The 16,637-nt window shown below is 37.0% G+C and overlaps 2 protein-coding genes and 1 long non-coding RNA gene across 3 annotated transcripts in view; 1 reads left to right on the forward strand and 2 right to left on the reverse strand.

Annotated features, from left to right (window-relative positions):
* Positions 1–16,637, reverse strand: part of LOC140136145 (uncharacterized) — a 269,844-nt gene that overhangs the window by 129,401 nt on the left and 123,806 nt on the right. The window lies entirely within an intron of this gene.
* LOC140136422 (uncharacterized) overlaps positions 1–16,637 on the forward strand; it is a 123,299-nt gene that overhangs the window by 69,278 nt on the left and 37,384 nt on the right. The gene's annotated exons all lie outside the window — the stretch shown is intronic.
* LOC140136137 (nose resistant to fluoxetine protein 6-like) overlaps positions 1–16,637 on the reverse strand; it is an 80,193-nt gene that overhangs the window by 16,721 nt on the left and 46,835 nt on the right. Inside the window, exons 4-6 of the mRNA XM_072157842.1 lie at positions 9,308–9,416; positions 5,380–5,600; positions 1,761–1,934 (exon numbers count right to left, since the gene is read on the reverse strand). Of these exons, the coding sequence (XP_072013943.1) occupies positions 1,761–1,934; positions 5,380–5,600; positions 9,308–9,416 (504 nt within the window). The remainder of the gene's footprint in view (positions 1–1,760; positions 1,935–5,379; positions 5,601–9,307; positions 9,417–16,637) is intronic.

Consider the following 16,637-nt stretch of genomic DNA (forward strand, 5'->3'; position numbering starts at 1 on the left):
AACACTCGGCGGTCAGTCACTGAGCTCATCCCGTATGTATCTATATACAAGTTCGTCTATCATACATGACCGGCCATGACCGGTTGTAAAGCTAAGAAATAATTTAAAAATCCTGTACATGTACCTTATTCTATTCCTTCATTTTCCTTTGATAAGTTCATCTCATTTGGTGTGACGATCTGAACTGGTAGCACTAGCAGTTATTTTTTGCAATCTGTTTTCATTCGGCGAATCTTCGCTCTTCGTGCTTTACTGTAATATTCCCTATGCATATCGTGGATGGCTTGGCCTATCCCAAATCACCCCGGCCAGCACTTTTCCCATTTTTAAATCCCACACTTTTTTCATGAACTTCATTCTTGATTTGATCATGATATTTCCTTCATGTAATTCTTATTTTATTGAAGATATTTTTTTTGTAAAGTTGACAATGACTGAATTGGCCCGATGCATGCCACAGTAATACACGGACATTGTGTTTACAATCAAACCCGGAAGTAACTGTGTGTCCCCGTGCTGACGTCATCATCGAAAGCGCCCAATTTGAACGATTTCGTTTTGTAATTTAGGGGGGGTGCCAATATCCAATCTTTGCATGGAGATTATGTCTATCCTGGTGCGTTAGGCAAATAAAAAATATTCTTTTCTGCTTCCTGGCATCATAAGCTTTCCATTGATATATAACTTTATTTTCAATGAGGTTCACCTTTAAACAACAGACTTGACATTTAGTATGGTCTGAAAGGGGTCTGCATAAACCCCACGGGCTAAATATTAATTGAGGTGTGCTGGGAGATGGTGCAATATAATTGTTTGATAGAAAGTGTGCTTTCCATAGGTTTACATCATGATGCTCAAAATGTAGCAAATTTGCCTAAAATGGTAGATTTAGAGAGGCTGAATTTGAGCTTTGTGGGGGACACAATTTCGTACTTTATGCAAAATTGTTCTGTTATTATCAAATTTATAGGGATTTGAGGTGATATTTCCTAAACTTCGTCAGCAATTGGCATTTATCAGCTGAAATACACTTGCAATGTACCAATTTTTTTTAACATGGGAGGAGCTTAAAATATAGCTCTTGAAAGTGGTACGTACTCAGAAAGTTTGAATGGCTCCCGGGGGTCAAATGTTATAAACTTACAGTACAAAAACAAATGCACGGATTCCTGGTTGTCCAAAGAACTCACACTGCTTCTTAAGTTTGTAACATTTGGCCCCAGGGGGCCATTCAAACTTTCTGAGTGCTTACCACTTTTAAGAGCCATATATTTTTAAAGCTCCTCCCATTTTCAAAACTGGTAGATTACAAGTGCATTTCAGTTCTGATGAACACTTATTGGTATTTAGGTTCAGTAAATATCACCTTAAACCCCAATAAAGTTGATAACATCAGAATAATGTTGCTCAGATTTAGAAATGTTACCCCCACAAAAATCCAATTCAGTCTCCTTAAAACCGCCATTTAAGGCTAATTCACTAAATTATGAGCCCCATAATGTAAACCAATGGAAAGCACATTTTCTATCAAACAATTATTTTACACCATCTCCGACACTTAGCCCGTGGGGTTTATGCAGACCCCTTCCAGACCAGTCTTGGAATTTTGCGACTAAATGTCAAGTCTGTATTTGTGGTCAAACTTTCATTTACAGATGATCTTATTAATACCCTCCTTGATTGGTTTAAAATTGGACACTGTATTCATTTTGGCCAATCGGCAGGTAGTTCTCATGGGGTTAAATATCACCGAGTCTTACCCATTGCTCCAATATTCATTGCGCATATAAATGTATGTCCAAGGATGACCCAGAACATACTGATGACACGAATACCATTAAGACATGTGATGCTGCGGTCATTTTGTTTAGAATCCAGTAGTTTAGGCAGGTTATTGGTCAGTGAGAAGCACTGCAGGAATCGTAGAACTATATCTATAAGGTGAAACAAAGGAAAATATGTTTGATATTTACTAGTTTTACCAAGCAAATACAAAATATTTTGGAGAAAATGTTTTATTGTTGGATTATATAGGCCCAAAGGGTATAAAATGTTTTAATACAGTCCAAAAACATTTTTTGAAAACTAGATACAAAATATATTTCAACATAATGTTATTAAAGAGTTGACACAATTGTTTTGCAAAATTGTTTGCCAACAAATATTTTACAATAACATTTTGCCAATATTCGTAAGTCAATTTGAACCAAAATTTCTTCCCACAATGCAATATGCTTATTGCATAATAAAGGAGATGGATTAAGGTTGGTATGAACCCTCAGGGGGTACTCACATGGATTGCTTTTTTGCAAGAAAATCTGAGAAAAAAAAACCTCATACATATGGGTCCTGATTTGAAAAAAATGTCAAATCAGCCATTTTGTAGGTAAAAAATCCTTTAACATGCGCCCTGATTTGAATAAAATTGTCAAAAATGTCAAATCAGCCGTTTTTTAGGTAAAAAAATCCCTAAACATGGGTAGGGGTTTCAGAGTTTCAGCGGTATACCCCTGTCCAGAAACTTCTAGATGTAATTTTGTGTTGGATTTTGTTGGATTCGGTGGTGTTAGCAGTGGCGTATCCAGGGGTGCTTTGGGGGCTGAAGCCCCTCGCACTTTGTTAAAAATCATGTAAAATCAGCTGTTTTTTGGCGATTTTAGCCATTAAGCCCCCACAGGAACCGATCCTGGACACGCCGGTGCACAGTGGGCCAGGGCGGAATCAAAGTGTGCCAAAATTAAAATTTGGTGAAAAAAAATGTGGAATTTCCAAACTTTTTCAGTTGTTTGAGAAAGAAAACATTCTGAAGTATATTATTTGGCCCATAATTTATGTTTCGATGGATTTCATAAGTGTCGTTTAGTCATGAATTTGCCCCAAAAGTGTTATATTTTCTCTTAAAATGGTAAAAGTGTGAATTTTGAAAACAACTAATGTAACGTTAGTAAATGAGAAACTGTTGTCTTACCATTGTGCATATGTCATACCTAATAGTAGTCAAACCAGATCATTCAAGCCAAAATATAAATAATTGTATTAATCAGGAGTAATGAGGCTAATTTGGTGAAATACGGTAAAAATATGCATTTTTGGGAAAAAATAGAAATTTAGTTTGGATTCCTGTCGATTCCTGTTCAAAAAATAATGTTATCATTTGTAGACAAGTCTTAGAACTATGTTGATGGCAATGGTTTTTGCAAATATTTGCCAGCCTGCATTCCAGGGCCCATACAATGTACCCTATTTGCTCACATTTCAGCTGATTTTGATAGATCAGTACGGCGTACGGGTTTATCATGTCATGTGCATAGCGCCCTCATATTGCTTAAATACCCTGGGGATTTTGCGGTTTTCACTACAACTCTGCTCTAAGAAATAGCATAAGGTCTCAATATTTTAAAACATCATTGATCGAGATAAAACAAAATCATGGAATCTTTATCAAAAACTTTTTTTATGCTGCTTATGCAGCAGGCTCACTTTCAAATATAAATTTATCATACCATGTTTGTATGGATGCTTTGCACATTCATCATAGAATTGAACTTCCAGATAACATAGCTTAACATTTTGAAAGGTATTAAAAGACAGTAAAAAGCATTCTTTATCATTTACGTGAACGATGGAATAACTGTAGACACTATGTGGATCATTTCACACTCAAAATAAAGACTGGCTTAACCGGAAACTGACATTTGATGAAGAACTCCAATGCAGCAGCTGAACTTTCAGCTGCAGAGGTTCGTAGCACTAATTCTCATTCTGAAGGAACTTCATCAGCACACCTCCTAGGAGGGCCGAGACGTCCATCGAATATGTGAGAGGTACTGTCGATCGTTCAAAGAAAAGGAAGGCACATGATCTTTTAGAAGAAAAAGAGCCTGATATACGCAGCATCACAAGGCATATGCTAACTATACATTTGGATTAGTTTTAATCATGATAATGGTATATATCATAAAACAATTCAAAGTAGCTCAGTTTCACAGTTCATATGAAAAACCCTAAGCTCTGTGCTGAAATTAAGGACATGTGATAAAGTTGTGGTCGTTTTGGTCGGAAAAATAATTGTTTTTAAAATTATGAACATCAGGGAATTAGAGTAGGCCTATTCTAACCTCATTAGCCTTTTGATTGAAACGTACATTCATATATTACATGCACATTCTATTCTGCTTTGAACATCCATATAAATTATAGAATTTATGAAAGAAACTCAAGACACAAGAACGCCATGGTCTGCTAATTTTAAACGTGACATCTAGATTTGGTATTACGTCTAGGCCTACTTGAAAAATTCACATTCGCCTATATAGCGAACGACCAAATCACGTGTCTGTAATGGAGAATTGCAATTTGAATCAAATTATTTAGTGTCGTTTGTGATGACGTTGAAGTTGTAACATCCGGGGTGGAGATCTTCCATTGACATGGTATACGTATTATGTGCTTGCCTTTTGGGGTGCTTTTTTGCCAATTTTGGTAAAGCGATGGGTGGGTTTTCACCATAGACGAAAACGCCCAGTATTATTGTGTATTTTGATAAACATATTGGTAAAAGCACCCAATTTGAGCAAAATCGGTTGCTTTTTCAAGGAAATTGGTATATTGATAGGTTGCAAATTAGGGCCAAAATTACGTTTAAGACAATGGCAACGTTTTGGAGTCCGGCAGGAAGAATCACCTACAAATTTTTCCCCAACCCCCCCGGGCCCACCCCAACATTTAGTCTGGTTGGTTGTTTGTTTGCTTATATTAAACAATTACAATGTCTGCATTTTATTGATGTCATACGTATTAGAAAATGCTGTCAGTGAATTTTGCAATCCGTATAACCTTGAATATGCTATTTGATAATACTTTTCCAATCGGACATTTGAATCACTGTTGTAAGAGTAATTAACCAATCACGGCTCGTTATTTTAATGACGTCATATGCCTTTGAACTTCTCTATTGGATTCCGCAGTCCTTAAAACCCCCGATTTGAAAGTTTTTATAATACTTCTTACACAGGCATTTGAATTATTGAGGGAGGAATAATTGACCAATCATATATCAGCATATTAATGACGTCATACGCTTTCCAAAATGTCATCATTGAATTTGGCTCCCCTTGGAACCCCTATTTTGCTTTTTCAATTAAAATTTTAACATGTATCATTTGAAATACTGTTGTAAAAATAATCGACCAATCACCGTTCAGCATTTTTATGACGTCATACATTTCTAAAAATGCTTCCATTGAATTCTGCAGCCTCGAAAACCCCTAATATAGTCATTTTACCGTGTTTGTATGCGTTTGATTGTCCGTTTATAATTTTGGCACACTTTGAGGCGATTCTGGCCCACTGTGCGGTGGTTATAGGGTTAATGCTTACTTCTTTTAGGTGGTGGTATATATGTCGTAACTGCTTCTCCATTTCCAACTTTTCCATTCAATTCCAATAATGGCTCATCATCGTCGTCATCATCCTCATTAAGAGGAATTTCTGGTTGCAAGGCAAATAGTGCTGATGAGAGGCGTGGTAACTTGACCCTCTGAAGCAAGCCAAAGATGGCACCTGATACGGCTAACAGGATCACTATGCTACAAAATAATCTATATGTAAAATGGGGGATAATAAAAGAGAATAAGTAGGCTATGTATTTTTGTTTTATGCTGTACGAATCTAGGTGTTTTTTGTTTTTTTGTTTTTTTGTTTTTTTTCTCATTTTGTAACACTTGGTTAGCGCAATGATAATTTATAGATTTGAAATTCACACTCATATACAAATGTATATTTTGTCCTGTATCAAGTTCTTATTGTATAAACACTGTGATGATTTTTTTTGCATTTGGCCTTATGTATTAAAGAGCATTTATATTTAATATAACAAAATTGATAACAAAATGCAAAGGTTTATATTGGTCACGTTCAGATGGTTGATGATTACCTAATTGTTGATAACTTCTTAGTTATGAACTTTGATGATAAGGTTATACGCTGGCGAAGTTACGTAATAATCGGATTAACTAACATAGCAATAGGTCAAAACAATTTTTGAATATACCGCGCTGCACTGATACGTTCACGCGCTACCTCTGCATTGAACCATAACATGCTGATCAATTGCACCTGTAAGATTAGTATCTTTGAAAAGACCAGTATTGTATTCAATCTATGATTGCAGACATACACAGGTGATTAGTTCAACTTGCTTGTACCGCTGCAGCGCGATATGTTCAAATTCGGACCTATCGCTATGGTAGTTAATCCAATTAATTACGTAACTTCGCCAGCATATAGTTTATAGTGCCCGTTTGGATACAGTCATGGTTTAAATAATTATATGAGTTACTAACCACAAGATTTCATATGGTTATGTAAACTACAAGTGGTTGTCATTGATAGTGCCTGTGTGGACAAGCTTATCTTCGAAGTTGTACCGTAGTTAATCATGACCTCAAATGACCTTTAGGCCTATATAATCCTTATCAGGTTTAAAGTCTATTTATTATTTTATTTATTTTAACTTTCTTTATACAGGGTAGCTCCTTCAGTGGAGCTCCTTCAGTGGAGTCTTTGGTCTAACCAGAGAAGATGATAAAAGAGGAGGTCGCTCGCTGCCCACATCAAATAAATAATGTGTGCATCCGCCTATTGATGGAAACAATGATCTAATCCGATTGATCAACTAATACGATAAGTGGCTTTGCGAGTCACGACTGTCTAGCTCTAAACGACGCATGCCCGGATATCAATTTGTTACGTCAGTTGACCGCGAAATATAATTTCTGTATTGTTTGGCATGACTGGCTGCTAAGTTTGACCCGAGATCCCTGTGAAAAAGACCCGCATTTTGGATCCAAATAGCATTTTTGGACACGTTTGGACACAAAACGGGAGTATATGGAGAAACTGACACGAGTTTGAATTACTGATTACACTGGTTTTATGTTTCCGTAAACTGCCGCAAATATTCAAATAGTTATCATTTACATTTCTTTTCCTTTGACCTTATATTAATTTGACTGGAAAATTAATTATGCTTGACTTTCCATAACTTAACAATTTTTTGATTTTTTAATGGGAGTTGCAATATATATAATGCTTCTTCACTCGTTTAAAAATCATGGTCACCCTGGTTAGTATTATTTTTTTTAAACAAAAAAAGCATGATTTGACTGCAAAATTGGGACTTTAACGATGTACTTCCGTGTGTGGAATATTTTCTCCACTGGAGAGAACTACCAAATCAGACGAGCGTGTGGCGGATGAACAGATTACCACAAAGGAAGTTTCAAGTGGTGTTTTAAGTACCCCAAACAAAGAAAAGTGAATAGAGGTTAACTGTGGGTAATCGGATTATATGTTCGAGCGATCTCCTCTTTTCTCATCTTCTCTGGTCTAACGGATAATATGATGAAACAAGGCTATGTTCAAATTAAGTTATTTTAACATGAGAACATTGTTTTTAACCAAGGCCTGAGATACAGTATTGGCAAGCCCAGGCTGGTAAGCAGCAATAACTGCATAGTTTTGTAGTGTTAGATTGGTCTATATTAATATGACTAATCCAAATTAACAGTAAGGTGTTGTAAGTCAACCTGAGGGTGCCAAGTTCGTATATGCTGCATGTGAAATTTTTAAATTTTCATTTTAAAGGGACACCACCTGATACAGGGGTGAAATTTCAAAATTGTTTAATTGTGACCTGCTCTCTTAAAATTAGCATACAATAAGCCCAATCGCTATTCTAATTTCCGGTTTTTGAGAGCAGTTTTGGGACACTTTGACCGCTGACATATCGGGAAAATTGATGTAATTATTATTAATTTTTTTATTATTGTCACAATTTTGATCATTAAAAATACAAAATAATTAATTTATAGAATACTAATATTTTTTATATTTGTTTTAAATATTGTAAAACATTTTAGATTATATTTTGTACGTACAAAAACCCAATATTTCTGAATTCTCTGAAAGGTCAAAGGACAAAGTGTCCTAAAACTGCAAAAACTGTCCTACAATGCATTGCAAACTTCCAATGCCGATTGGGCTTATTGCCAAAACGACTTCCTGAGATATTCCAGATTTTAAATTCTTATTTCATACCCTTTAAAATCATAGCAAACATGTTAAGATGGCTCCTTGCTTTGTCTTCAAAAATCATATTTCCTCCAGAATTTCTTTTAAATTTATTTTCTATTGAATTTTGGACTGTATCCTCTATAGTTGCCTGGTGACTTTATGCTCATTTTGTGGGAGCAGATCACAAATCTGATTGAAAACCACTCCAATGGGCCGGTTATTCCATTTAAAATCCTCACTCCCCCTGTAGAAGATCAGTTTGGAAAATCTTCCACAGGGGGAATATGGATTTCAAATTGAATAGCCCAATGTGGCAGATATTTCCAAAATCTTCCACAGGGGAATGTGAATTTTAAATGGAATAGCCCAATGTATTCCTCTGGCCACTAGCCCCAGATTGAACAGCTCACAGAATGACATAAATGGGATAAATATGCAATTTGGGCTGGGGGTTAAAATGTGCCAAAACATTTTTAGTTGAAACAGGCCAAGAAAACACTCCACAAATTTTAGTCAATTTTGTCCTGTTATTTTGTCCCAGAGGACTTATCCCCCCTTCAGTACGCCACTGATACTTGTGAGTTAACAATCCTGACATTTCTATGACAGATCAAAACCCTATATGGCCAAGGATGATTTTTGTGATTTTAGCCCCCTGATTTTCTGCAAGATCATGTAAAACCAGTCGTTCAGCCACACTCAGCCCCTAAGTGTGCTCACATGCAACCCCCTTCCCTGTGCTTAGGGACCGTTCACAAACACTTGTTAGGGGGGCCTGATCCAAAAAAAATTCAACACAAAAATTTTTCGGGGCCCGCCCCTTTTGAGATCTCTAAAATTTCAGGGCCCCCTTTTTGACATGAAAATTATGGGTCAACCCCATAGAAAAGCATATAAACTCAGTTTTCCCAGGAAAATTTGTGGTCATTTTTTTTCAGCCCCCCTAGGAGGGTCGCAATTTGTAAGGCCCCCTTTTTCCATAAGGCCACCCCCCTAACAAGTGTTTGTGAACAGTCTCTTATTAGCTCTTATTGACCCTTTGGATAGATCTGCCATCTTCCTCCCAAAAGTTCTTCCTGCAAAAAGGGCATTTTTGTTTTTTTGTATTTTTCTAGAACCGCACCAGAGCCAGAAGGCTCAAGAACGCATATTATCGTACAATATGCATTTTGGGGTAGAACCACGTTTTGAGATGACCATGGCACAAAGGGTCAAGTTATTTCAAACTTACACAGTGAGAATGAATCCGGTATCATATGGTCTAGGAGGGTCTTCAGCACACACTGTTACAGCACCCATAGCATCACTCATATGGAAATACGGCTCAATATGTACCAAATCTGACAATATAAGAAAACAAACACAAGCAATGAAGGAAAGTAAAGAACTTTTGTCAAATGGGTACCCTTGCCCCAGAGGGGGGTAGGTCTACTCAAGTATTTTTTTGTAGGGGTGTGTCTCTGAGAATTTGAAAGTGGACCCAGTCAATATACCAAGTTTTCAAGAAATTTGGACTCATCGATATACCAAAATTCAAAAATTTTCGGCCAAATTTAACCGAAATTGTTTTAATGTTTACAACTTTTTCTAAAAATGTTGTCTACAATGGGGCTATTTTCCAAAGAAATTGACAAAATTTTGAAAAAGGACCCATCTATATACCAACACAATTGGCCTAGAAAAAGGGGTCATTGATATACCAAAAGGCCAAAATGCTACCCATGTTTGCAGCACGTCCCCGTATGGTCATTTGTACTGAGTACAACCCCCCCCCGGACACTTGCCTTCACACCAAACCTTAAACTTATCACCCTCGCACTATATTGCAGTTACATCCTGATCTTATTCGATTTAGGTCTTCATCTTTTTGATCTGATTTGTGAAATCTTTATTGAGGGATTTAAACTAGGCTTCAGTTCAATTCTTTCCAAGCAGGCCCTCATGCATACCCGGCATGCATAGAGTCAAATATTTACCAGATTTATACAAAATATTTACATGATATTTAGAAGATTATACAAAAACATATTATAGTAACACATGTTTATAACATTTTAGTTCTTTTCTTCTTCTTCTTCGTCTTCTTTGTGGTTAATTAATTTTTTTTTAAATCAAATAAAATACATACACATACAGTAAACATAAATATTGTATTTTTTCCCATTCTTGTATAAATGCGAGTCAATAGTGAGACTCAATATGCCTTATTCATTTGTAGGTAGGATATCATCGGATTTTTAAAGCTTTTTTTGTGAAAAAGGTCCAAATTTGGGGAAGAAAGTCCACTTTTCACAAAATTCCCCTTGGAAAGTCCATTTGTTCAAAATTAGCACCCCCCTCCCCACAAAAAATCCTGCCTATGGGCCTGCTAATTCATTTTATGATCAAAGTCAACAAACTTGTAGGTTGCTGGATGTGTGGACACACACAGTGTCAACTCCCTAAATATTTTTCCATACAGCTCCATACTCCGTTGAAATCAATATTCTATTATTGACACAGATAAAGAAAGTTTACATATGCATTGTGTTATAACTAGGACTTGTGATTGAATAATCTATACAAACACCTGGTCTTAACTGAATGGGCTAAACGTGTTCCTTTATATAAAGTATAATTGTAATTCTCAAAATTAAATATATCACAATTTTTACGGCGATTTAAAAATCTTTACGGATAAAATGCAGTAAAATTATATATACACAACAAACAAACAGCAGTCGCCGCTAATTAGTGAATTGCATTTCAAGTTAATGTACTGGAAACAAAACCTGGGTTTTACCTGAAAACAAATCGATTTTTCTTGTAATGGCAACATCATATGGGGTACTAGAGCATGCACAAATCGTAATAGAAACTCTGTGGTATCTCATATGATAGTCATGGTATGCTTAGCCTGAGTCGCCTAGTAAAGAGTAGACATATTCGTACCAATTTGACGGATGTCGGTAATTGTAGCAACTTAATAATTATGTACTTTGTGTAATTTCATCTCATTAATTAACTAACGAGCATGTTAGTTTGTAGGCTTGTCCATGCCTTTTCCCATAGGCTAATGACAAAGTCAATTTTCACTTTTTCAGAACTGAAAGTAAATATTAGTTTTAAAGTGACAAACGAAAATTTTGTATTCTTTCTAGTTTGGAATGATTACTTATGACTGAAAGCATTTACTGAAAAGTATTTAATCAGCTAATTAGTACTAATTAAGCCTTTTGAATAATTAATTAGGTCTAGTAATAATGAAGCAAATTGGTTTCACCCTATAGGCCGGGCCTATAGGCCTATAGCTAGAAATTGAGGGTTGCCCGTCATTTGAATAAAATTGCCTGTCCTAATTTGACCTTCAAAACTTAGTACCAGACGTCTATAGCCCATTGGGGGTTCAAAGAGTTCAAATATGTGCTAATATTGCCTTGTTTGGGTTTACTAAAAAGTTCAATTAGCTTCTCAAAACATACAATTTATAATCTAGCATCTGTCAAAGGCATTAATTTTGCCCGTCCCAGGAGCAATCTCCCCGTCAGGCTGAAATGACGCCCAGACGGGTGGCTAGCTGAGACCCTGTAAAACAGGGCTGTCAACTCTCACGCATTGGCCGTGAGTCTCACGCATTGGGTCACTTTCTCACGGTCTCACGCCAAGGTAGTATAATCTCACGCCCAGATAGTAAATCTCACGCAAAAAGCTGTAAAATGAGTAAAATCTCACGCATCGTCATGAATAATTTGTTGTTCCCGCTTTACCCATTCTTGAGCGCCGTAGCTCAAATAATCGTCGGTCAAAATGAACATTGGAGTCGGCAAATTTCGGTACGTTTCTGTCTCACGCCAAGCAATTCCAAAAAGTTGACAGCCCTGTGTAAAATAATAAATAAATTTTTATTCGCAGGGCATAACCCCCGGGGGCATAACCATAAAAGTTATATTTTTCTGGTGGACCAGTTCAAGCTAGTTACCTAGCTGGGGGTTTTTCAACCCCCCGAGCTAGGTACTGTTTTGCTATCCGATTCTTCTTCTTCTTCTTCTTCTTGTGGCAACAAACTTCAAAATGCTTCTCCTCCTACATGTTACACCCTACAATTACGTAACTTGCACATATGTATCGGCTATATCCAGTGCCCATAGGGTGCAAACAGAATTGGGATCAAAGGTCATTAAAGGGGCAATTTCGGTATATAACCAAATACCTTCAAAATGCTTCTTCTGCCACATATTACATAGTAAAATGACGTCACTTACACATGTGCATCGGCTTTACCCAGTGCCCATACCTTGCACTCAGAATTGGGGTCAAAGTTCATTAAGGGGTAAAATCTTACAATTGCCTTATCTCAACATCTGTAAGGGGTGTGGGGCTCAAAATCAGTGACAACAAATATCATGATCAGGGGAACATTTTACAGGGGTCAGGTCAAAGGTCATGCAGAGGTCAAATTTTCTAAATGCATTTTCTGGACATCTGTAAGGGATACGGGGCTCAAACTCTTGTGACAAGAAACTTACTGACCAGGGGAACACTTTGGAACGCTGTGCAGGGATCATGAGGTCAAAGGTTATCTGGGTCAAATCTTAGAATTTAATTTTCTGTGCGTCTGTAAGGAGTATGGGACTCACCAAACCTCATGACCAGGGGAACATTTTTGGAACATTTTGCAGGGGTCAGATACCTCTAAAACACCAACATGCCCCGGGACATGCCCCAGCTAGGTTTGTGGTCTATGACCACCATTTGCCACTAGTTTGATTTTGTGGTCCTCAGATTGAGAAAATAATCCACTCCCAAACTATGCCACATTTTCATGCTCACTCTCCCAAACTATACCAAATGTTCATTAAAAAGTTAATTGTTACACCATATCATGATATCTTCTAGTATTTTGAATATTGCATAAATATGTACCTAGTTGGTGTCAGCAGGCGGACTATTTGGTGGTGTGCGCCCATAGCTTAACGGACAGCTCGTAACCCAATCTAGAAAAATGTTTTTGGCCGCCCTGAATTTATGTAAAAAATTTATAAAACATGATTAATGCTCTTATTATACCTCTATGATTGCATCTATGACAAGCATTCATGTGCACACTCTTTACTTGTGTAATTCAATCGAATTGCAATAGAAGTAGAATTAGCAGGGAGATCAGCTTCACTGACTCACTGAGTGCTATCGACACCTGACTGACTACAGCATCTAGCAGTATAGGTAAGCTTACGTATCAAACTTGAATATTACACGTAACTCTATCGACTTATATCTGTGCTCAGTGCAACTTGGAGATTGAATAGAGCATTGAAAATTGCAGAGTATTAAATGGGAGGCAAATAAAAGAACAGGAACACTGAGATTGTGTTCAGAGTTTAATCTCGGAGTTTGTTTGTTTAAACGGTCGCTCCGACCGTGTGGAGACACGCTTGGGTCCTGATGTAGTTCCAAATCAATAATTGGAACTCACGGCACATGTACATAGTCATGGAGTGGATTTTTCGCTGCTCATAAAAATCACTCAAAAATCAACTTTTTAAATATTTCTTTGGACAAAAGCTGATGCGTAGAATATGTTGAGCAATATCACAGATGACATACAATCAGTTAGGTATGACAGGGAAACCTCAGTTAACACATTTGCTAGTCAGTCAAAATGGCCTAAACCGGCAATACAAATTTACATTGAAATTTAAAAGAAGCTTTTTAAGAAGGAAACCTTCTTAAATATGTTGTCTATACTTCACTTGACCCAAATATATGATTTTTATGGTGATAAGTCACTTTCGCACATGGAATTTTAGAGGATTTGGATAGCAGTTCCATTAAAAAAGCTGCTATCATAATGAGACTAAGATCTAGAAACACCCCGAAATGCCGTTTTGGGGAATTTTGCTAGCTGAAACTTTTTGATGAAAGTCAATCTTTGACAAGATGTAACTTTGCTACGGAAAGTGCTATGAAAAAATGGTTTTCAGTTTTGGCTTTGTTTACTCAAGGGCTTTGATTTGATAAAATGATGCAGTTTGATGGCAAATTTGAATTCACCTAGCATACCTACATCAGTGACACATGTTTCTAAAGTGAGTATTTTACCAGATATACTAATGCAAACTTGCCAAAATGTCAGCCCGCTTTGGGTCAAGAGAAAGGAAGAGCTTAATCCAATCTCAGCTGCCACTGAGGAGTTTAATAGTGTGCACACCAGGCCCGTACGCAGGGGGGGTACGGGGGGTGCGACGCACCCCCCAAATCTGGAAAAATATACAAAAAGTCTGAAAATATCAGAATTTGCGGCGTGCGAAACAAAAAAAATCAGGGTTTTACGCTTTTTTGGACAAAAAGCTCCAAATTTTAGGAAGAAAGTCCACTTTTCACAAAATTTGGAAAAAAAGGTCCACTTTTTCAAAATCCGCCCCCCCCCAAATGAAAGCCTGCGTACGGGCCTGGTGCACACGGTATACGTTGTTGGTTCAACCAGGAAGGCAAGAGTTCATTAAGAGGCGGCAATGTCGAAATGCCGGGTCGATTGGTTACAACAATCATGACATTACTATTAACGCGTCGCATGCATGTTCGTCAATTATAATCTCCTCTGTCATTGTGGCATGACTGATTGCCAATTAGTTTTATCTCGCTATCTCACTATGTGAAGTAATAGTACTAGTAGATTTACACTGATGGCGAAGGAGAATAATATACTAGCGGACCGGTCTTGATTCTTGATACATTGTATGAACTGCAGAACTGTATCATCCTTAAAAGCAAATCTGGCTGTCCCGGATGTTGAATGGTGTAGTGCGGTCCAAGTGCAATTTATACAAAAACGGTGAACAACAAAAGCTGAAGAAGATCATAGGCATAGGGCGCTGCGGGAGTTACCACCAGTTGATGGAACCAGGAGGCTAGTCTTGAATGGTTGGTAAAGCTGCTTGAAACTGAAGCCCTGGTGTCTTGTTGTTGCTGTAACTGCTTCCAATGAATAGTAGGATGTTCCAGATTAGTATCACCCGGGGGTAAAAGGAGTACCGGTACTGTACGTGTTGAGATTTGTGATAACCTGGCATAGTGAAACTGGAGATGATGCAGACCTCTGGCCTCTGGATTGGTTTCAAATGCTGCACAGTGTCAACACCCTGTATCCAGAGACACTACAAAACCAAAAAAAACTTTGAAAAAAATTATTTAAAAAAAAAAAAAAAATTAAATTTGGTACCGGGCAGGGAATTTCCTGCCGGGTAATAGATATCGGGCGGGACTCGAATTCCCGGGACTCACTCACACCCTTAATGCATTGTGTTATAGGACGTGCACCTGGAACATTAACTGATGGGCTAAACGCGTTCCTTTATACCTATGAAGTATAATTGTCATTCTCAAAATTAAGGGCTGGGGTATGAGCGTTTGGACAGTATTTATTGTGGGACATTAGAGCACATCAGACATATCGAATTGCATTCTGAGTACGAAGAATGTCATTCTGATATCAAATAATTTTGATTTTTTGAAATTAAGCCTTTTAATACACATTTTATGGCAAATCATTAAAAATTGATATTTTTGATATTTAACAGTACTTGAAGTAAACTTTATAAATCTAATGATTTATACTTAAAGTGTATGTAGGTGGGATGAAAAGCCGACGATCAATTGAAAATTTTGACCTTTCGTATTGAAGATATGGATTTTTTTCCCAAAACACCCAAAAAATTAGGTCTTTTTGGGAAAAAAATCCATATCTTCAATATGAAAGGTCAAAATTTACAATTGACCGTCGGCTTTTCCTCCCTGCTACATACACTTTAAGAATATGTCATTAGAATTATAAAATTTACTGCGAGGACTGTTATATATCAAAAATTTGAAAAATATCAAATTTTTATAATTTGTCATAAAATTTGTATAATATTGTGATTTTCAAAAATGAAAATTATTTGACATCAGAAAGACATGCTTCGTATTCAGAATGCAATTCGACAGGTCTGAGTGCTCTCATGTCCCACAAAAAATACTGTCAAAACGCAATAAACGCTCATTTTAGATCCCTTAAATATATCTCAATTTTTACTTTGGATTTCAAATTTTTTACTTTAAAAATGCAGTAAAAGATATCCACAGCAAGCTGCAAGGCCCCGCTAATTAGTGTACTGCTTTTCGAGTGAGTGTACTGGAAACAAAACCCTGGTTTTACCTGAAAACAAATTTTTTTCTTGTAATAGAAACATCATATGGGGTATTAGAGCATACGCACATCATAATAATGTGTAGAATATAGAAACGCTGTGGTATCTCATATGATAGTCATGGTATGCTTAGCCTGAGTCGCTAGGCCTATCTCGAACAAAATCGCGATGCGTAGCTGTTAAAAAAGGAGAGGATTCGCTGTACTATCACAGCAATTTTTAACACAAAGATATAGGGATGATGTCATGATGACGATGTGTGCTGGGGGATGGTGATGTCCCAATGATGTTGACAGCACCATTGTAGATCTTATAGAACATGGTCGCTTGGGCAAGGAATATTCTATCCTCCAGTGTGTCCCATTGGAGTGTGTTCAGCATTGCAGAGACACTTGA

The sequence above is a fragment of the Amphiura filiformis genome, chromosome 16, assembly GCF_039555335.1.
Source record: "Amphiura filiformis chromosome 16, Afil_fr2py, whole genome shotgun sequence".
NCBI classification, from domain to species: domain Eukaryota; kingdom Metazoa; phylum Echinodermata; class Ophiuroidea; order Amphilepidida; family Amphiuridae; genus Amphiura; species Amphiura filiformis.